We start from the raw sequence: 23,846 nt of genomic DNA on the forward strand, positions 1-23,846 counted from the left end.
GCTAGTATAACTGAATTACTGTGTTGCAAAATGATGTAGGTCTAAAAAGTGTGTCGCTAACATGATGTTTGGAAATCTCTGGCCTAGAGTGTGCCCTGTGTCTTGGAGTTTTTGCAATCGGATATCTTGTTTAGCCGCATTTTGCTTCTTAGCAAGTATTCTCTCTGTGTCATCCTGATGACGGCTGCGTGTTCTTTACTCGGGTGTTTACCTCGTCTAGGTCTGTTACACCGATTTGTGTTGAATACTTATTCTGAGTTCTGACGACTTGAGGAATCCGTCTTTAATTGTCGTTTTCTGTGCTTTCACACGATGTTGAGAGTAAAATTAGCTGTTCGGGTTCCCGGTCCTAGACCTTGTGTTTCTGTTGGTCTGGGCGTTGCCTCCCCTTGTTTGATATGGACCCATTTGGGTCTTTTTGAGCTGGGCTCGATCTGTTTTTTTTTTTTATCCTTTATGGAATTTTGTGGTATCCTTTCTGTTTTCCTTTGGTTTTTCCTTGCCCTGTCCCTTGGGAGTTTTGGGCTGGTGTTCCCTTCGCTAGTAAGGGGTGTGTGGTTGGGGGTCGACCACTGTGCGATGGTGTCTCCTGGAGGACTGTTGGCTCAGTTGAGTCTGATTTTGCGGTCTCTAACTAGGCTTCCGGACTATCTGCGGGTCAGTGTTCTTGGGGCCTTTTCCTTTCAATGTTCTCGGCTTCGGACGAAGCGGGGTTTTGTTGGGTAGTGGTTTCAGCCCTGGTGCCCTCAGAATGGGCCGCCTCTTGTACCCTCTCGTCTTTTCATTCAGTATCCTCTATAGCTTGGGTATTGTTTTCCCAAAAGTAATGAATGCAGCTATGTACTCTTTCCATTTATGAAGAAAAACATAAATTATGCTTACCTGATAATTTTCTTTTCTTCAGATGGAGAGAGTCCACAGCTCCCCACCCGGGGCATCTGTATTTTTCTTCTTCTGGCAACTTTTCACCCTGATATTTTTTCTACTATTCCTTGTTCCTCGGCAGAATGACTGGGGGATGAGGGGAGTCGGAGGAGTATTTAAGCCTTTAGCTTGGTGTCTTTGCCTCCTCCTGGTGGCCAGGTTCTTATTTCCCAAAAGTAATGAATGCAGCTGTGGACTCTTTCCATCTGAAGAAAAGAAAATTATCAGGTAAGCATAATTTATGTTTTTCTGTTTTGCTTTTTTCCATGTTTTTTGCTTTTTTAGTTGTATTTTATTAAGATTAACAATGGGTGAATGGGTATATTTTTCTTCCTTAGGGGTAAACCATAGACTTTTTTTTGGGGGGGGGGCACCTATTTTTAAAGAGCCTTTTTTCATTTGATTTATCAATGCTTAAATAGACAGTCAACACCAGAATGTTCGTTGTTTAAAAAGAAAGATAATCTCTTTATTACCGATTCTCCAGTTTTGCACAACCAACACTGTTATAATAATACACTTTTTACCTCTGTGATTACCTTGTATCTAAGCCTCTTCAAACTGCCCCCTTATTTCAGTTTTTTTTGACAGATATGCATTTTAGCCAATCAGTGCTGTCTCCAGGGTAACTTCACGTGCATGAGCTCAATGTTATCTATACGAAACACATAAACTAATGCCCTCTAATTGTCAAAATGCATTCAGATTTGAGGCAGTTTTCAATGTCTAAGAAATTAGCATATGAACCTCCTAGAATTAGTTTTCAACTAAGAATATGAAGAGAACAAAGCAAAATTGGTGATAAAAGTAAATTCTAAAGTTTTTTTAAAATTACATTCCCTATTTTCAATCATGAAAGTTTTTTTTTAACTTGACTGTCCCTTTAAACATATTATTCAGTCCTGTCTATCTTGGCTGAAGCTGATTGATATGTATCTGCACCTTAAAGAGACAGTATACACCAATTTTCAAATAACTGCATGTAATAGACACTACTATAAAGAAGAATATGCACAGATACTGATCTGAAAAAACATTATAAAAGCTTTTAAAAACTTAGAAGCTCCAAGTTTAGCATTGTTGATGAGGTTAGGCTGTGACACCCAGTGAAAGGGGCTGGCGCAGACACTCTTCCCCTCCCCTGCATATGAAAAGACAGATAAGACAAACCGAAGCCATCAGTAGAGTGTAAATAAGTGAATACATATGACACTGTGGGGCTTGGTTAGGAGTCTGAAAATCATCACAATGTTATTAAAGAATAAGCAAAAAACTACAAATTGTTACAAAAACACTCCCAGATGGGCTAAATAAATGGATCATCTACAAAACATTTATGCAAAGAAAAATCTGGTGTACAATGTCCCTTTAACAAAGTCTTGAAAATGGGTTTTGCCCTTCTGTTTTTCTAAAAGTAGTTTCAGGTGAAAAGAATGAAGCTGAAAAGAACTTCCTTATTATGTGTTTATGCCTCTAGCAATCAACAGTCAGCCAAGTTTTTATTTAATCAGACCTGGACTGATGGTATGTACACTTAGGGAGCACTAACATTCATTGTAGGCTACATTAAGTATAGCGCAATGAGATTGTGACAGATACGCTCAGCGTATACTTAATGTAGCCTATAAGGAATGTGAGTGCTCCCTAAGTGTAAATACCATCAGTCCAGGACTGATTAAATAAAGTTTTCTCTACCCAGTACACAGCACTGCCACCCCAAAATGTATAACTCTCGTACAAAAATCTAATAGTACAATAAGAAATTTAGGTTACTGGGGAATTCCTGACTACACCACTAGTAGTGCCATTAGTGCTTTTCCTTTGTTTATCACCCAAGTTTTTGTCCATTGCTTACAGAGCAGATCTCATTTGCGTCCAAGAGTAATATTTTTAGTGTCTCATTAAATAGAAATGTATTTTTTTAAATATTTTTCAGGAACTTGTAGATCTGCTAGGTGATATTGTTCAGTATTTTAATTTATTTTATTGTGCCAATAGCTGTGATATTGGATTTCTGTGAAGCTATTGGTGAAATAGTTGCTAACTTGTGTAAGCAATGCAACTCCTCGATAACTTGTGGGTTTTGGAGAGCTTACAAATTTGCCACAGATTCCACTCAGTCATACACGATGTTTAAATTTTAAAAGGAATTTGAGCAACTGAGAGAATAAAATATTTCTGTTGTTAATAGGAAACCTTATTAGAAGAAAACATTATGTATGGAAGAAGTGTCATGGTTGATTGAATTTAGAGTTAATCCCTAGTTGTAGGAGAGCCTGTGTGGAACACCATAAAACTATAAGTAATAGTATTGTCACAGTGTAAAAAATATGCACAAAAAAGTGTAGTGTATTTTTATTTTGTGTCTTTAGATCTTCTATATAGTTTTAATTTACTTTGCTTATAGGATATTGGTTCCTCTGAGGTGGTCAACCTTTTTCAAAGAGGAGTCCTATATTGGCAAGTCCAGTTAGCACATTTGATAAATTAAACTGAAATATATATATATATATATATATATATATATATATATATATATATATATATATATATATATATATAAAAATATATATATAAATATATATATATATATATGTGTGTGTGTGGTTTATAAAAATAAATTAAAATCAGCTGCGTATGAGCAGTGCTTTACCAAAATAATAGCATTGCTTATGAAAGTGCATCATTTACTTAAATGCACACAGACCTGGAAGCATGTACACTGGATCCTTCAATAAAGGAAATGGGACCATTGCAAAGAAGAGTTGTATTTTTTTTTTTTTTTTGTTCCTCTTACCTGAAATTAATTTCACCAAAGGCTGAAATGGTGCTGATCGGTTTCCTGTAAATACCAGCATTTCTCTCACAATTACCACATGTTTATAAATAAAAGGAGGTGATTATTGACAAGAATGTGGCAAAACAAAGTATTGTAATCAGACATGGTTTTACAATTCTAACTTCTGACAGGTGGATATGAGCTTTGTAAGGCTGAAGGCTATAAATGAATGTTATATTAAAATGTGGACCTTTTTTTAGAAACTAACAAACAATGCATATAGCATCATTGTGTACAGCTGTTACCCAGGTGTACATCTACTCTGATATAATAAAACACTTTGATCCTTATGGCTTTCATTTTGGAGAAATCAGATTTCGAAAGTACTTATCAATACGGGTGGAAATCTTTACTATGTTACCCAACATTATTATTTGAGCTGGTTAACTTGGAAAACCTTGTGACAGTCCTCCAGCCATGGAATTGTTAAATAATTGTATCCTATGTTCCAACTTTCAAGTATTTTTTATTTCACCTGTTTTATTTTATCTATTTGTCAGATGGGATATTAACTCTTACCATTATTATTATTATTATCATTTATTTGTATAGCGCCGCCAAATTCCATAGCTCTGGGTACAATGATAGGGGTATATGATGACAAAGTATTTTGATAAAATACAAAACTAAACAAATCTAGTACAGGAGGAAGAGGGCCCTGCTCTGGAGAGCTCACAGTCTACATGTTTAGGATGCAGAGACATAAGGTTGGGGTAGCGTGTTACATATGTTGTAGTTACAGCGGTGAGTCAGACAATTCAAGTATTTGGTTCCGATGAGGGATGGAGGAGAGATGGTACACCTCTCTGAATAGGTGGGTTTTCAAGGAGCGCCTGAAGCTATACAAGGTTGGAGACAGTCTTATGGAGCGGGGTAGAGAGTTCCAGAGGACAGGAGCAGCACGTGGAAAGTCTTGGAGGCGGGAGTGGGACGTAGAGATAACAGCAGTGGAGAGACGTAAGTCAGAGGTTGATCGAAGAGGACGGGATGGGGAATATTTCATGATGAGAGAGGAAATATAGTTGGGAGTTAGACTGTTGAGTGCTTTGTAAGTTAGGATTAATACTTTAAATCATATTCTGGAGTGTATGGGGAGCCAGTGTAGAGACTGGTAGAGCGGATTAGCTGATAGTTAGGTGGATGAGTCTAGCAGAAGCATGCATAATAGATTGGAGGGAGGAGAGGCTTTGTTTTGGAAGGCCACTTAGTAGTAGCTTGCAATAATTGAGTGACAAAATGAGGGAATGAATAAGTATTTTTGTAGTGTTTTGAGTAAGGAAGGGACAAATTCTGGAAATGTTGCGTAGGTGTGAATGGCAGGATTTGGTAAGTGCTTGTATGTGTGGGTTGAATGTGAGCTCTGAGTCTAGTGTGACCCCAAGACAGCGGACCTGGGGGGTGTGGTGTTGAGAATAGTCTCCAACCGTCAGGGAAATGTCAGGTGTTTGATGTCTCGAAGAGGGGGGAATAAGAAGCAGCTCAGTTTTGGACAGATTGAGTTGGAAGTAGTGTGAAGACATCCAAGAGGAAATTGCCGAGAGGCAGTTGGAAATCTGGTTGAGTAAAAAGGGAGAGATACCAGGAGAGGAAAGATAGATTTGGGTATCATCAGCATATAAGTGGTACTGGAATCCAAACTAGATTATACGTTTTCTAAGGGAGGATGTATAGAGAGAGAAAAGCAAGGGACCCAAGACAAAGCCTTGTGGTACTTCAACTGATAGAGACATAGGATCGCAAGATATTTTGTTAAAGGAAATTGAAAACGAGCGTTTTGAGAGATATGAGGCAAACCAGGAGAGGACTGTGTCTCAGATGCCAAATGAATGTAGTATTTTTAGGAGGAGAGGATGGTCGACTGTGTCAAAAGCAGCGGATAGGTCAAGAAGAATTAGTGAGTAGTAGTGGCATTTTGCTTTAGCTGATAACAGGTCATTTGTTACTTTAGCAAGAGCAGTTTCTGTTGAGTGTTTGTCGGAAACCAGATTGTAATGGATCAAGTAAGAAGTTAGTTGTGAGAAACTGAGTTAGCCGATTATAGACCAGTCGTTCCAATAATTTTGAAGCAAAGGGAAGTAAGGAGACCGGACGATAGTTAGAAGGCGTGGAGGGGTCAAGCAAGGGCTTTTTTAGGATTGGTATGATTGACGCGTACTTGAATGTACCATATAAACATAAATTATCCACCAGGGTGCTAAGCAAGTTAAACAGAACAGAAGCAGTATGTTAACACCCACTGGATTCTCAAGAGCAAGGATTATTTAATATGTGACTCTTCAGTAAATGTATCCTCTTCCTCAGACAAATAGTTTTACAAGGTGAGCAAATTATATAAAGGCTACAAATCCCACCCCTACTGTGTAATAACTAGGGATGGGCAAATGTTTGTAAATATTCGAAATTTAAAATGCATTTTGATACATTTGTTCGTTCAAATCGAATTTCGAATGTTTATATAACATTCTATTTTCAAATTTCCGTTTTCGAATTTTTCAATAACATTCGAAAATATTACTTTGAAGAATAGAATGTTTAGCTATGTATTTTATATCACATTCAATTTCGAAATGTAATATTCAAATTTGAAAGCTACATTCGAATTCGAATATCACATTCAAATTCGAAATAGTATTTCTATTCTAATACTGTGTTTTATAAATGTAATATTCTAATGTCACATTCGAATTCGAAATAGTATTTCTAGTCTAATACTGTGTTTTATAAATATTATATTCAAATGCTACATTCAAATTCGAATGTCACATTCGAATTTGAAATAGTATTTCTAGTCTAATACTGTGTTTTATAAATATTATATTCAAATGCTACATTCAAATTCGAATGTCACATTCAAATTCGAAATAGTATTTCTAGTCTACAACACTGGTTTATAAATGTAACATTTGAATTTGAATGTCACATTCAAATTTGAATGTCACATTCGAAAACTGTAAATAACATTCGATAATAGAATTTTTATGAATATTCGTTCTTATCAACATTCGATTATGTAAACCGAATTTCTACAATAAAATTCGTTCTAGCATTCGAATTCGAATATAAACACATTCGCCCATCCCTAGTAATAACTGACACTGGTTACCATGCTGACAGTATATATGTGTAAACAAAAATGTATAATGAACAATCACAAGATATGCTCAAAATAAAAAACAAAACCAACATTGTAAGCACGGGACATCAAAAGAATATAACTGTTTATTGTGGCAGGAATAGGGCACAACCAGGAGCTTATCTGCTGTAGCGAATCACATCTGCCCGACATCGCTAAATGCCGACAGCATACGCCATCTGCATTTAACATTGTGCAATACCTCCCCCTGCACATTTGCGGTCAATCAGATGCTAGCAGGTGGTGGACGAGTTAAGGAGCAGCGGTCGGCTCAAGCAGAAACAGCTGCATTCGCAGCTTGATAATTGAGCCCCTGAGTCTATGAGGGGACATCGGTTTAAAAGCACCAACTAAACGTGTCTATTGTTGTATCAAATAAAGACAGATTTATTTATTTATTTTAATTTACAAAACATTGTTACAACTATACTATTAATTTTACTTGTTTGTTTTTCCCCCCATTTCTACCTCCAGCAATTCTAAACTCTGATTAATTCATGTTTTAGTAAAGCTGTCAGTCCTAATCTGCATTTTATCTAAAAACTAATAAAACATATCCGTATTTTTCCATTTAAACCTTATTGAGTCTAATTCACTGGCACTGCAAGTGTATTGTTCTCCTGCAGCTTGACGTGCTTCCAATTGTAATTGTGTTGACCCTTTAGTTCAGTATATCTCCCCAGTGTCTCGTACAGGGGGAGATAATGCTAGCGTTCAGAACTTCATTAAATATCTCATTTGTATTAAGCGGATAGAGAGTTTGAACGGGATTTTTTTTTGCAAACACCCTGACCTTCCCTCCTCTTGGCCTCAAATACATGGAATGCTGGGTTTTCTTTAGTCAATACTTCCCTATTTATGCCAGCCCCTAAATGTCATATGATGTTGGTGCATTTGGAAATGTTTGTGTTTTTTTTTTTCTCTTTTGCAATTTAATTTGTTTTTGAAACATGTAACTTACTAATAAGCCAAGATAATAAGCCAAGATAAATTATTTCATAAGGGTTTGTTATTTTGTTCAGGTGCCTCAGTATATGACACATAAAAATATTTTATTTTGATGAGAGATTTTACATTAATTTGAGACCCATTTGAGATTTTTGTTGGGGAAAAAAAGTCAAAAGCCTTCCAAAATTCTGATTGTTTTTATGATACTCTATAGTTAACTCAATTTGTAACTTATGTGTTAGACTTTATTAATATTATCAATATTTGTAAATCACTGCCAAATTCCTTTTAGTTTCGTGTGAAACCCCCCCTCTTACAAATTTTCTTTTGCATATTTAAAAGTATTACCCTGTGAATTGGCTTATGAGGCTTCTAGTCTCATGCTGTATCCAGCAACATTAAATTACCAAGTCTGAGTTTGACACAAATCTAATGTAGTGTGTGCAATGCACAGTTTGTAATCCTGCTCACAATATGTACACTTTATAAATAAAATAAAACATAAGAAGTTATATTATACAGAGAGTGTGTAAGAGATTAAAGCACAGCAACTTGTATAGAGAATAATTTGCATAAAAGACCCAGAGGTAGTAGGATAATATATTTTCTTATTGATCCCCCCCACCCCACACACACACTGGCTGACTTTCTTTCCTCTCCCTCTTCCCCCCCATGTTGGTATCACTTTCTGTCTCTTGAGCACGTCTCAGGATTATTGAGGCCAGTCAGTAATAGGTTCTTGTATACCAAGTTATCTAAGACATGCACTTAAAAGCAAGGTACATTGCATTCTTCAGATGATGAAAGTTAAAAATAAGACTCTAAAATACAGAGGAACTAGTCAGCCTGATCTCTCCACAGGGCACTGCTGTGTGAAGTTAAAAGGCCATTCCTGTCCACAGAATGTTTATGTAGGTATCTAGTCATTTATTACTGTTCTTGGATTAGAATACTGGAAGTTCCCTTAATTGGGTCCACCACTAAATATGCCCTGTAATGAAGAAAGAGTTAAATGATCGAAACTTGCACCATTTTGATAATTTTTTATCATTAGAATGTGAGGTCAGAATTTAAAATAATTTTCATTGTTTGTTGTTTGCTTTTTTCTTAGTTTTTATGTCACTGGCATCACAGATGTACCTGCCTCAAATTTTGAGTCAGATTTTAAAAAAATAAAATAAAAAAACTCTTTCAGTTGTGTTCTTAGGAGAAATGGAAGCTAGATATTATTTTACACTATGTTGCTCTCATGTCTTTCAACAAAATTGCTTCCCACTAGATACACAGCATCATCAAGGGACTGTATGTTAAAGGTTTTACAGTGGAAACCAATTTGAGGGCTTTGTCAGAACTGAATGGTGAGAAAAGAGAAGTGGGTTACTTTTAAAGCTGATAAATGAAATTCTCTGGGAACAAAAACCATTTAATGTAAAATGCAGTCCTGGTTATATAAGTTGTGGCATTGCTTCAATTTAAAACTTTAATTTAACAATTAGTACTTTTCTTTTCTTAATAATCATAATGTATAAAGCCTATAATTTTCTTATTATTGCCTTTGACTAAACTGTCATGAAATGAATTGGTTTTAAAAAAAAAAAAAAAAAAAAAAAAGCACAATAAGTTATGAGCTGGAGGTAAAGTTTTTAGAAATGTAAATGTGTTCCATATTAAGCCATGTTTGCATTAATGGTGAAGTTAATGGATGTGTCCTGTTTTGCTTATTTGGTGGGCTATGTGAGTCCTTCATTATAGTTTCACATTCAGGGTACAGATCTGCTTAAAAAAACTAGCTTGTCATAAATTTGCTTATTTCCAAATTACAGTCAGGCATGGAATTTCATGCTCCAAGCCTCTCCTCGATTCGTCCTGTTAAAGCTTCTCATTATGTCATGGAAAAAACTTTTTAAGGGATTTTCTGATCATTACTGAATCTCAGACATTATTCTAAAGTAAGTCATTTAATGCAGCTTAACAGTTACACAGATTTTATTAATACAACGGCAAATAACAAGTGTTTTAACCCTGAATAGCAGTGCTCAGAGGTTTCATTTTCCATAATACATTGCCTTGTACAGTATGTGTCTATTCTTCCTGACCAAGCTGTTTAAACTTTGTGAGAATTAATCCACTGGCCCAAGAGAAGATGGTAGCCACTGTGAAGCGATCAATTGCATCCTTCTCTGGCAGCCAAGGAGTTACACACTATAGCGTAAAGTATCCAAGCAATAATGGACTAAAATAATTAAAGGGCCAGCCTTTGTACTGTTTATTTTTTGCTCTGGGGTATTGAAATATGACAGAAGCACCATAGGAGGTCTACCATAAAATGGCATAGAAAGTTGGCCATTAAGCAGAGCTGTCACTGCAAATTATTTTGGTGGAGGGTGAAAAGTTCTAGCTCATTTGGTACCCAGCCGGGTGCAGGCCTTAGGCATGTTGTTAAAGTTCCCCCATGCTGTTATAGAGAATGTCAACACTGATATTCCTTCCTTCCTCATTCTACAGTTGGAGTCACCTGGTAGCCCCTCTGGGCCTGAATTGCCTATTGAGACTTCACTGGACGACAGGGAACGAAGAATTTCCCATTCTCTGTATAGTGCTATTGAGGGGTTTGACGAATCGCCCACAAGGAACGCTGCATTAAGTAGGATAATGGGTGAGTCAAGTAGACTCTACTAATCATGTCATGTTTTTGTCCTTTTCTCTGTTCATTGAAGAGTGATTAATGTATTATTTAGAAAGGAGACGTTCAGCATACAACATCCAGCAAGCCATTCAAATGAATCCTTTAATGTAGGAAGCATACATTCTGAGAGGATAATACATTTCTAATTTGATTGACAAAGTGCATTTTCCCAGCAGCACAGGTGAAGTGAGGACTAGTTTATTATGATATGTGTGTGTGATTGAAAAGTGGCTTTTTTTTGGTTTTGTTCATCTTGATAAGGGTCTAGTTAATGGAGTAGACATACATTAGGTATTTTCATCTTATTTGAAATTGTAGCAAAAACAGAACCAATTTAAGATTACAAATTGTACTTATGTTTATACATTAAACAGATGTGTGTTTCGCAGAAATCTGTTCTGTGTTCTATCAGTAAGGATTATACATTTTTGTTTTGATGTCACTTATTCACAGCTCTCTGGGAACATTGAAGTGAAGGTGACGGTTTATGCTTGAGTACACATGGAACAAATGCATCTATATATTGCTTTGTTAACCCATAAAATGCATGAAGAATTAGTGGTGACATTTAGTAGTGATCTTTCTAACCATAGCAAAACAGATCAATTCCCAAATAAAGCAAAACTTTACAAAAGATTTCCTCTAAGCTACAAAGCCAGATAAGTTCACGTCCGGCTAAATTGTGCACAGTATAGGTTATTGTTGCTTAAGAATGCTTGTTTTTTTCTTTTCTTCTTAGCTAATATAATTGCTTCCTTTTATGGTCACCTGTCCAATAGACTGAATTTGGACAAATCTAGTATGCTTGTATATTTTCTATATATAAAATGAAATATGTATACTGTATGTTTTTATATGTGTATCTGTATACTTTTGTAAGTTTAATGCAAGTTGTGTGTGTGTGTAACTGTATCTGTATAAGTTTTAAAGCAAATCACATTACCCAGTCTCCTTGTGAATAGTTTTTATGTTGATGTTTTTAAAGTCCTCCTTGTACTCAAACTATTGAAGAGGAAGAGTTTCTGAATTTCTTTCCCAAACGTCACATTAAAGGGTAGATTGTGACTTGCGTATGGTACTATAATTTTATGGAATACTTTTGTTGTCCAGCATCCCTTTATCAAAGCTCCTAAAATTGTGTTTCTAAATCAGCATACGACTGAATCCTCATTTTTATTAATGCAAAGTGCGCTTAAAATTGGGAAAGTCAGGGGGGGCGGAGCGAGCAGCCGACCAGGATGGCTGCGTTTCACTGAAGCTCCGTTATCAGACCGGGTGTAACAACATGAAACAGCCTAAAATCAGTAATTTTTTTGCACTATATAACTAACACCTACAACTACTACCAAAGCGGTCACATTTAAGTTCAGCTAAATGTCCGGAAAGCGCACTTAGCCGAGAACGGGCTCATCTAAACTTGCGGCCTACACCAAGATACTGACCCTGTGCACATCACGCAGCTAACAGGAGTCACGGAGGAGATCAACCCAGACCAGCGCTCCAACACCAGGTATTACTGACCGGAGATCGCAACTCCGCTCACACTGACAATATCAGCGGCTGCTGTCTCCCTTGCAACAGCGTAGACAGAGAACAACAGGAAGAGATCGGTGAGTACAAAAAAGCCGATTACAACTTCACACGCACCAAAACACCCGATATGCTGATCACACCAAGGGGCACCTAAGCGCATAATAAACTCTTTATAGTGAGAAGACCGGCGAAAGCCACTAACAGCGACTCCAGCAGTTACTTTATCTATAACTACACCTGCTATTTCTCTTTCCCTTTTTATACGCCCAAAAAAGTTTAATATATAAGGCCCTGATTTACCCAGCAGCTACTGAAAACTGGCTTAAATATACCAGCAGCGGTCTAACACGGCCAAAGCACCAGGGAAAAAACAAGAGGATAAAAGGCCTAAGCAGGACTACCAGTTAAAAATATTGTGACGCACTTACTAACTAGGCCTGATACCCACTAACAGCACCTTTCAAGCTAATAGGTCATTGATTTAGTGTGACACTCCGCAAGAGACTTTTATTACACAGCTAACAAGGCGACACCACGGATCCAATTTCCAAGTACCACAGAACTATAATATAATCGAATCACACCACAAATTACCTCAACAACAGCCATATTAAAATACTTTTGCTACATATACCTCTGGCACTTACCTTCATCCCTTTTCCCGCCACACTAAAGTGGTGACGGGTCATATCCTTTTTACCTTTTCCCGTGATCGCTCTGTGAGGGCACAAACCCCCAGGAGATACAGTGCCAATTTTTCAATACTAAAGAACAAACATCAAAAGAGGTCACTATGTCACAAAGGAAAAATACCCGACAGGATAAACCGCAGAAACCACCACAAAATAGCCAAAACACAGTCCACACCTTTTTTAAACCAGCGGACCTTAATACCAAAAGCAAGGAAGCTGATGATCTACAAGTCACCACCGCAGAAGATCCAGATCAAGATAATGCACTGTCCAAAACAGACGACAGACCAGCCTCTAACCTACCACATGAAGACGACACACCAATCACCTACCAAGCAATGGCTGCCCTGATAGAACAGGTAAAATCCTGTATTAAAGATGAATGTGCAGATCTTAAAAAAGAGATAACAGACCTTGGTCATAGAGTAGACACTCTGGAAGAGCATGAATACGTGGTCTCACAAAAACTGGCTAGACTCACTACCAACCAAGCACACCAAAGCCAATATCTAACTGACCTTGAAGATAAAATTGATGATTTAGAAAATCGTACAAGAAGGGGGAATCTTCGCTTCCGAGGAATCCCTGAAACGATTGCAAACCATGACATCAGGGACTACCTACAGGCTCTATTCAATGAGATCCTTGGGAATGATGAGACAGACAATGAGGAGATTTCCCTAGACAGAGCACACAGGGCACTTCGCCCAAAGCCTCCAGATGACATGCCTCCAAGAGACATTGTAGTTCACTTCCAAAACTACAGACAGAAAGAAGAAATATACAATCTCGCAAGGAAAAAACAAACCATAAATTTTAAAGGCCACAAAATTCAAATATTTCAAGATCTATCCCAGAGGACCCTTCAGAAAAGGAGAGACTTTCAGCCTTTAACATCTCATCTACGGTTACTACACATCCCATATAGGTGGGGTTTCCCCACCTCAATCATAGTTATGAGAAATGGAAAGAAGATTGAATGCACCTCCTTAGCAGATACCAACAAATTCTATAATCTATTGAACATCAATCCACCAGATAGTGGGAAACTACCATCTCCTCACATCCGACAAGACAAGCTAGATCACCCCAAGTCACAAAGAAGACCAGGACCTGATACCAACGACAAACAGCCCAAAAGAAGGCAGATATCCCAGGACAATGCGGACAATGAGGACTCAGGCTTTTTAAGATGAGTAACTATAATTATCCATCTGTTTTCATTATAATTTTAAGACTTTGATATACCTCATAGTTAAATTAAAATGGTCTAATAATGTTATCCTCCTTTGGTCAGGCCAGAGGAGGTAGAGAATTATTTTCCCATTTAAAACGTAAGAAGGTCATATAAGAAAAATGTGGACGCCTTAACGATGAAGAAACTAATCCACTTGAGACACAAAACAGCCTTACTCGTTATAAACTGTCCAGTACATCTATACGAACTCTCTTAAGTTTATAACTAATTCACAATTTAGTTAGCACTTCACTTCTTATATACTGAACAATAGGTTTGAATGATGTTTTGTTTTGTTATTGTTATTAATGTTATCTACCACTTCATTATCATACCTGAATGGTCGTATAGATGTTCTTTGATACCTCATTTATGCAAAAGGCCATTTAGTATTACCTGTAACTATAATTCACCATTATTCCTAATAGTCCAATTATAGAAACTTGACAACAATGTCCTTCTTAGTCATATCTATAAAGAGATGAGAGACCACTCTCACATCAAATACTCAATAGACGGTCCTAGAAGGGAAATATAGACACTCTCATATAGATGAAACGAATATACTTGAGATACAACAGAGTTTTATTCATTTTATGTTGATTTGTTTCTTTAAATATGCTTTATCAAGTTTACTATTACACCACAGTTTGTTTAAAATCATTTTATTATAGGTTAATCAATGTGGTTCAAAGATATTATGTTATAGGTGTTGCTTTTCATTTTACTGCAAGGTCAAAATACCGATATTGAAGCCCCCTAGTACCCCATTCACATATCCTAACTTATTTAGCACCATGTGAAGATGCAGTAACACATGCTTCTTTCCGGACTTAAATAACTAGAGGACCAATACTGTAGCCCACTCACACATAACCTGACCTTAAAAGTCTAACGACTACTGATTAATCTTACGACTCTAAACAAGAATAGTACAAACCCATGCAGACTTCTATAGATATATGTCTAACAACTACTGCTAAACTATCCTAAAATCCCCAGTATGAAAAATACTCCTAATATTATCACTAACGTAAAAATTAAAGTGACCACTCAAAGAGATATAGACGTAGACCACATCAGGTCCAAGACAATTAGTAATCCCATCACAAAATAGATATAGTCCTCCCCCTGTTACTGAGTTCTTACTGAACACAAGATCTCAGACAGTAGACGATTAATAGGCTAAATGTAGAACTGTTAAGCAGCCCCATACTTTTTCAACACCCGGTCTGTAAAATACAGCTCCCACCTGAAACTTGAGAAAGAAGTTATTGTAAGAATTATTATTGTGTTATATTTTTTAAACGGTTGATATTGTTATTGCTATACATAACCTTATCTACACTGCTATTCTCTTCTAACACTTTACCCCTCCCCTCTCTTTGTCTTACCTAACTCTTTTCCTTTCCCATAGACCTCCTCCCAAGACTTGTACATCTCTAGATTGTAAACAGAAATATAATTAACGCCCCCTAGTGTTCTGGAAATCCCTACATACCATCTAACTCATCACATAGTATAAATACCAAGATGACTCAAACAGCTCATTCAAAAACAGGTAATATACACATAGCTACACAGAATGTCAAAGGTTTCCTATCAGCAGAGAAGAGGTCAATTGCATTTCATGATTTCTATAAAAGAAAAATAGACATAATAATGACCCAAGAAACACATTTCAAGAAAAATCATGAACCTACGTTATCTAAAAGATATTTTGATCAACACTTCTATAGTTCTGGTACACAAAAGAAAAATGGAGTATGCATTTCATTCAGACGAAACTTTCACTTTGAATTACTACATAAACACTCTGACAAAGAAGGTAGAATTTTGGTACTAGTTGGCCTATGCTATGGAACCCCAGTAACTTTAGTCAACATATATGCTCCGAACAAACCTACCCCACATTTCTATAAACATCTCACCAATTTAATACTTGATGCAGCTAAAGGGCCGATTATTGTAGGGGGCGACTTCAACTTCCCTCTCAATCCAACTTTAGATACTTCAACTGGGAGATCATATCTGCGGAACAATACCCTCAAAGCTAACTGCTCAGCTCTGCACAACATTAACCTCTTTGACACTTGGAGGATTGTACACGTAGATAAAAGAGACTACACCTTTTTTTCACATCCACAACTCTCATACTCCAGATTAGACTATATTTTATGCGACCAACCCCTTCTCTCATCTCTCATATATTCAAAGATCACCCACACTTCATGGTCAGACCATAGTATGGTCACAACTATTTTTAAATGGTCTGATAAGCCATGTAACACATTTAACTGGAGACTAAACGATCACTTACTCACTAACCATGAAACAGTAGAAGATATCAGAAAACACACTGAAGAATATTTCTTACTAAACAAACCTGAAGATACCTCCACTGCAAACAACTGGGAGGCTTACAAATGCTTCATTCGAGGAGTTATCATGAAACACAATGCCCAACAACGTAAAAGACATACAGCCCAATACACCACCCTAACCGGAGAATTATCCGCCTGTGAGGCGGCTCTTAGAACAGACCCTACCTCAGCCTCTAACCTTATTAATTTAACAAAGGCAAGAGAAAACCTTAATAATTTCCTTATACAGAAAGCCCATATGAGAGCGATGACTACTAAGTCCAAGTTTTTTATAGAAAGTAATAAGGCAGGTCGATTACTAGCCAGATCCCTCAAAAAGCGCAGACTCACCAACTTTATTAGAACAATTAGAGATCACACAGGAAGAAACACTCATACAAATGAAGAAATCACAAAAGCATTTGTATCCTACTACACGAATCTATACAATATACAAGATACTTCAACAGTAGACAAAAAAGAGGCTGTAATGACATTCTTAACCACTGTAGATACTCCGATCATTACTGACGAAAATAAACAATTACTGGACTCCCCTATTACCCATCGTGATATCGTTTCAGTAATACAATCCCTACCTAACGGCAAATCACCAGGCCCAGATGGCCTTACCGCAAAGTTCTATCAACTTTTGCAACAACAAATTAGCCCTCACCTTCTCTCACTCTACACAGATATAGACCGTGGGACTACCCTTCCTAGCTCACTCTTGGAGGCTATGATTACACTCGTCCCAAAGCCAGACAAACCCAAAGATATAGTAGGAAATTACAGGCCGATTTCACTCATAAACATTGATATAAAAATCTACGCGAAAATCTTAGCTAACCGTCTCAGTACGATCTTACCGGATATAATACACCCTAATCAAGTGGGCTTTATTAGAGGACGAGAAGCAAAAGACAATACCATAAGATTGCTCCACTCAATTCACCAAGCAGCCCATAACAGTACACCATTAATTTTACTCTCCACCGATGCTGAGAAAGCTTTTGACAGGGTGGACTGGCAATTTATGTGGTCCGTCCTGTCAAAATTCGGCTTCTCAGAAAAGTTTATCACTAGAATACAGGCCCTATATCACAATCCGAATGCCAAAGTCAAAATAAACGACACCATTTCACAACCTTTCCCTATTTCCAATGGCACCCGCCAAGGATGCCCGCTTTCCCCACTACTATTTGCCCTTACAGTAGAAATCCTGGCGATACAAATTAGGAAAAACCCACACATTCAGGGTTTAAAGTTTGGTAACATTACCCAGAAATGCCTCCTATTTGCCGACGATGTGATCCTCACACTACAGTCACCAAAGGAATCCCTACCAGCTCTTATAGAAACACTAGAACATTACAAAACAATATCTAACTTCTCCATTAATATGGAGAAATCAGGACTAATACCTATCAACATAACAGCTGAAGAAATACAGTCCATATCACAACTAACAAATTTCACATTGACAGATAGACTTAAATATCTAGGATTGGTGATCCCCAAAGACACACACAAACTATTCTCAGATAACTACACTGCCCTCCACAATAGCATCAAGAGCTCATTAGACTCATGGCATAAGCAGGGACATCTATCATGGTTAGGTCGAATAAACACGGTGAAAATGATGATAATTCCAAAATATCTGTATCTATTCCAAACCCTCCCTATGACTATACCTAAATCTTACCTCCAAGCTCAACAAAAGATGATAAACTCCTTTATCTGGTCATATAAACGACCAAGAATAGCCCAACACACACTATACCTCAGTAAAGAAGATGGAGGCCTAAATGTCCCCAACCTAACGAACTACTATAAAGCGACACATCTAGCTAGAATTGTGGCATGGAACCACTCTGTACCCTCAAAAATATGGATACAATTAGAAAGCTATCTATTACGAACTAATCACATGAGAGATATGCCCTGGATTCCTAAAGACTCTAGGCCCCACATGATACAACATAATGAATATATCAAAACCACACTAACAATATGGGACGAGATAATCTCGCAATCAAATACTCTATCAACGCCAATATCCCCCCTAACTCCTATCCTGCAGTATCATATATTTTTGAAACATAGCTTACACACACATGTCAATGATAACAGACTCCTGGTAAACCTACCAATATATCTAATAACTACTCATAAAGGTATTAAGGACAGACTTTCACTTAATGAAGAACTAGGACCTCCATTCCACAACTGGTATGCATACTTACAAATTAAACATGCAATTGATCATAGCCCCCACAGAGTAGAAATCTTAAGACCAATGACTAAATTTGAGCAGTTGTGCACCAACCCGAAAAATATGAAAGCTCACCTCTCGCAGACATATAAACTCCTCAGAGGTTCCTTCCCTGACAAACGCCCGACATACCTAGTAAGATGGTCTGACGAACTAAACACTGAGATAGAACCTGAATCCTGGAAACGGGGGTTTCGTCATACCCATTCCTCCTCCTCCTCACTAATTTTGTCAGAACTAAACTATAAAATATTAGCCAGGTGGTATTTAACCCCTCAACGACTACGAATCATCTACCCCACAGCCTCATCCAGTTGCTGGAGAAGATGTGGTGACATAGGAACCCTAACACACATTTGGTGGACGTGCCCAAAACTGGGAGATTATTGGCTCATGATAGAAAGACACATTAACAAAACCCTAAGTACAGACATCACACTAACACCACAAATAGTTCTTCTTAATCATATTCCAAACCTTACATGTCACTATCGTAAAAAACTTCTACTCCTAATGATAACCTGTGCAAAAAGATTAATACCTAGGCTATGGAAAACACAGGATAAACCTACTGTTACACAATGGAGATCTGAAGTATCACATGTCCTAACTCTAGAGAAAATGCATTATTGTTACCAGGGTAAAACAGACACAATATTAAACATTCAATTTATATGGGATCAAAACTCCTGAAATTTCTAATAAACCTCTTAGGAATAAATAGCCATAACAGCTTTACCAGCAATTATACCTACCCCTCCCCACCTTCCCTAATCTTACTACCCTTTTCTTAACTTTGCCTCTCTTGGCGACTGTTTTCCAACCAATACGGTTACTAATAATTTTGAAAAATTCTAAGAAAATTGGGTCTTTGATAGAGCTAAAATGCAAATATCACACAATACACTATGCTGCTATATTGTTGTTATGCTAATGTACTATTTATAATATGTCATTGTACCAATTTTCAATAAAAATTATTTGAACAAAAAATTGGGTAAGTCAGACTATAAGTTCCTCTTGCTTAGTTTACGTTCGCTAAAAGGGTTCCATTTGCTAGTTTTATTGGCATTTTCTAGAGTCCGCATTAGTAGGACGCCCAGTTCCAATTTATCATTTGTTTGCGCCTTTGAAGAACACAAGTTCTCCTACAAATATGCACATTATAGTTAGGTACTGAGGAGAACAGCATTAGAATTCATCATGTCTTTGAGCTCGTTTCGTGTTCACATTTATTTCTAATGGAGTACTTCCTGATTCTAGCAGGTCTATCTTTGGCTAGGTGCCACGAAAGGCCTGAGAATGAAGATATGTGCTTGCAAAGGTTTAAAGTACAGGGACAAAATATAGAACGCAAAATTGCCCACAAAGAATGACAATTCTATTAATTTGTTATAATAATGACTGTTTGCAACCATAATACATTCAAAGTTAAATTATAAATGTGTTGTGGTAACGCACAGTCTCACCAAATGTGCCTTGATAGCTCCCTGTAGAGTACTGTTGCTCCATAGCCTACCTAGGTATATTTCCTTCCATAAGGCAGGGAGAGTTCACAACTTCATTCCTTACTGTTGGGAAATACAACACCTGGCCACCAGGAGGAGGCAAAGGCACCCCAGCCAAAGGCTTAAATATCCCTCCCACTTCCCCTATTCCCCAGTCATTCTTTGCCTTTTATCACTGTAGGAGGTGGCAGAGAAGTGTCAAAAGATTTGGATAGACCTGTAATGGGTATATTTCCTTCAAGAAAGGACTGAGTTTTAAGTAGTCATGTCAACCTCTCAGTGAAAGTATTGATTAAAGTTAGAGTCTGGAGATGCAGATAAAGTTTTTCTGTGAACCCATCCAGACTGTCGCCAACAGCTCCTGAGCAATCAGTGTTGACGAGTTTCACTGCTTGCTGTTACACACTCAAGTCCATTTCAGAGCGTCGGTGCAAGACTGTCACACTTGAGAGTCTGTGCCTGTTCCACAGCATGGATCCGGGAGGGTAAGGCCGTTTTATATATACACTTTTGCTATACAGGGTTACAGTGTGGCTCCTTTATGCCTTGATAGGGTCAAGGGTTAATATCTCCTTCAGAGAGATTATTAGAACAGCTAGGGGTTATTTATAACTGCTTTAATGTGAGAGTTTTTGGGGTCAAAGAGTGTGCTTTTGGCTTGGAACAAACGGGGTTCGCTTTCGTTTTTGAGTGTTGCACAGCTCATAATAGCTTAGCGCCTTTTTCATAGCAGGGGAAGTCCTGTCCTACGCACCAAGTGACCAGGTGCGGTCTTCTCAATTTCCCACAATCCTACTGCGGACATCACTCCTAAGGAGATCGTTTTCACTGTTGGGGTCTAGGAGGTGGTGAGTGCCCCAGCTATTGGGATTAAAAAAAAGTTCCTGTTTTTTTAATAAAAGCGTTTCTTTATTGTCCATCTGTGTATATATCTTAGCTATGGAGTACTCTGATACTACATTAGGTTCTGCTCCTTCTTTACTGATTAATAATTCCTGTTTATATTGTGAGGAGGCCGTGGTTTGCCCGCCTTCTCAAGTTTGTTCCATTTGCCTAAGCACTGTTCTAAAGCCTAAGAAGGGAGACAAGCTTGCTAATACTCATAGCACTATTAGCCCCTCTGAGCCGTCTACCTCTCAGGAATCTGGGTCCCGAGAGATAACTACCCTTTCTACTCTAACCGCTCCACATGCAGTTCCCCGCGGCTCAATCCTCCATCTGGAGGTTTGGTTTTTTTCCTGTGGACTTTACCACGCAGTTACAATCGGCGGTGTCTGTGGCCCTGAGTGCCTTACCTCCCTCTAGCAAACGTAAGAGAAAGGCTAAACATAGTTCTCCTGACCTAGAATCATCTAAATATTTGCCGGATTTAGCTACTATGTCCCAGCTATCCGAGGATGAGTTAACCTCTGTCGCTTCAGAGGGTGAACTTTCTGAGTCGGAGACTTCAGTTTCTAAACCTCCTTCAGCAGAGGAACCCTCCTTTAGATTTAAAATTGAGCATCTGCGCTTTTTATTAAAGGAGGTTCTATCTATGCTAGAGGTTTCAGATGATAAACTCCCTGAGGAACCTAAGATCCCTAAATTAGACTTTTCCTGTGCTAGTTAAGATGGTGAACATTATTAGTAACGAATGGGAAAGAATTGGTACTTCTTTCTTTCATGTAATTAGCAAGAGTCCATGAGCTAGTGACGTATGGGATATACATTCCTACCAGGAGGGGCAAAGTTTCCCAAACCTTAAAATGCCTATAAATACACCCCTCACCACACCCACAATTCAGTTTTACAAACTTTGGCTCCCATGGAGGTGGTGAAGTAAGTTTGTGCTAGATTCTACGTTGATATGCGCTTCGCAGCAGGCTGAAGCCTGGTTTTCCTCTCAGAGTGCAGTGAATGTCAGAGGGATGTGAAGAGAGTATTGCCTATTTGAATACAATGGTCTTCCTCTAGGGGATCTATTTCATAGGTTCTCTGTTATTGGTCGTAGAGATTTCTTCTCCTACCTCCCTTTTCAGATCGACGATATACTCTTATATACCATTACCTCTACTGATTCTCGTTTCAGTACTGGTTTGGCTATCTACTATATGTAGATGAGTGTCTTGGGGTAAGTAAATCTTATTTCTATTTATGACACTCAAAGCTATGGTTGGGCATTTTATATGTAAAGTTCTAAATATATGTTTTAAACTTCTATTTGCCATGATTCAAGTTAATCAGTATTCCTTCTTTCAGACTGTCAGTTTCATTATTTTGGGAAATGCATATGAATAAATATTTTTTTCTTGCCTTCAAAAATTTTCAAATTGACTTTTTTCCTTGCGGGCTGTTAGGCTCGCGGGGGCAGAAAATGCTTCAATTTATTGCGTCATTCTTGGCACAAACTTTTTTGGCGCAAAATTTCGTCATTTCCGGCGCCATAGTTTTTCCCCTCGTCTACTTTTAAAAAATTATTCCCGGTCCCTGACTCTCTCTCAATTGGATTTGTGGTGCTCCATTCCTAAGGTGGATGGCGCTAAGCGTACTACTATGGATAAGAAAATGGAAACCTTTCTGAGGAAGATGTTTCAACATACAGGTTTATTTCAACCAGTGGCAGCTGTAGCCGCGGTTGCTGGAGCAGCTACCTACTGGTGCGACACTCTGTCTGAGCGTATTGAGGTGGAAACACAATCTTACACTGTTGGTTGATCAGATTCAGGAGGTATCCTCTTTGGCGGAACTGCTGTGCCATCTCAGATAATTGGGTCTTCTTGCGGGAATATTCAGTGTTATTGCGTGCGACCCACAGGAGCTGATACAAGGCAGGATGGAGCCATGCTTTCATGTTGTTTACGTCACATTTTGATACTACCATCTGAATGTCGAAGCTAAAATCGAGGCTCATCAGACCAGGCAATGTTTTTCCAATCTACTATGGTCTAATTTTGCTGAGCCTGTGCGAATTGTAGCCTCAGTTTCCTGTTCTTAGCTGACAGGAGTGGCACCCAATGTGGTCTTCTGCTGCTGTAGCCCATCTGCTTCAAGGTTTGACATGTTGTGAGTTCAGAGATGGTATTCTGCATACCTTGGTTGTAACGAGTGGTTATTTGAGTTACTGTTGCCTTTTTCTACCATATCGAACCAGTCTACCTATTCTCCTCTGACATCAACAAGGCATTGTCGTCAACACACCTGCTGCTCACTAGATATTTTCTTTTTCGACCAGTCTCTGTAAACCCTAGAGATGGTTGTGTGCGTGACAATCCTAGTAGATCAGCAGTTTTTTAAATACTCAGATCAGCCCGTCTGGCACCAACAACCATTCAAAATTCAAAGTCACTTAAATCCCTTTTCTTACACATTCTGATGCTCGGTTTGAACTTCAACAAGTAGTCTTCACCACATCTAGATGCCTAAATGTATTGAGTTGCTGTCATGTGATTGGCCAATTAGCAATTTGTGTTACCAAGCAATTTAACAGGTGTACCTAATAAAGTGGCTGGAGTGTATATAAAGAAAAAGAAAAAAAAAAACATATAGGTTGTGAGTCAATTATCCGTTATATATGGGAATACATTCCTACCACTAGGAGGAGGCAAAGTCTCCCAAACCCCAAGAGCCCTATAAAACCCCTTCCACCTCACACATACCTTAGTTTTTACTTTGCCTCCGTTGGAGGTGGTTAAAACATGAAGATGTGCATGATTTCTTCAGTGAAAG

The 23,846-nt window shown here is 38.0% G+C and overlaps 1 protein-coding gene across 5 annotated transcripts in view; it reads left to right on the forward strand.

Moving 5' to 3' along the window:
* The window catches only part of PARD3 (par-3 family cell polarity regulator), a 1,150,653-nt gene that overhangs the window by 679,548 nt on the left and 447,259 nt on the right, over positions 1 to 23,846 (forward strand). For all 5 annotated transcript variants that reach the window (XM_053713848.1, XM_053713850.1, XM_053713851.1 and 2 more), the window contains exon 15: positions 10,350 to 10,500. In XM_053713848.1, the coding sequence (XP_053569823.1) occupies positions 10,350 to 10,500 (151 nt within the window). The remainder of the gene's footprint in view (positions 1 to 10,349; positions 10,501 to 23,846) is intronic.

The sequence above is a fragment of the Bombina bombina genome, chromosome 5 (assembly GCF_027579735.1).
Source record: "Bombina bombina isolate aBomBom1 chromosome 5, aBomBom1.pri, whole genome shotgun sequence".
NCBI classification, from domain to species: Eukaryota; Metazoa; Chordata; class Amphibia; order Anura; family Bombinatoridae; genus Bombina; species Bombina bombina.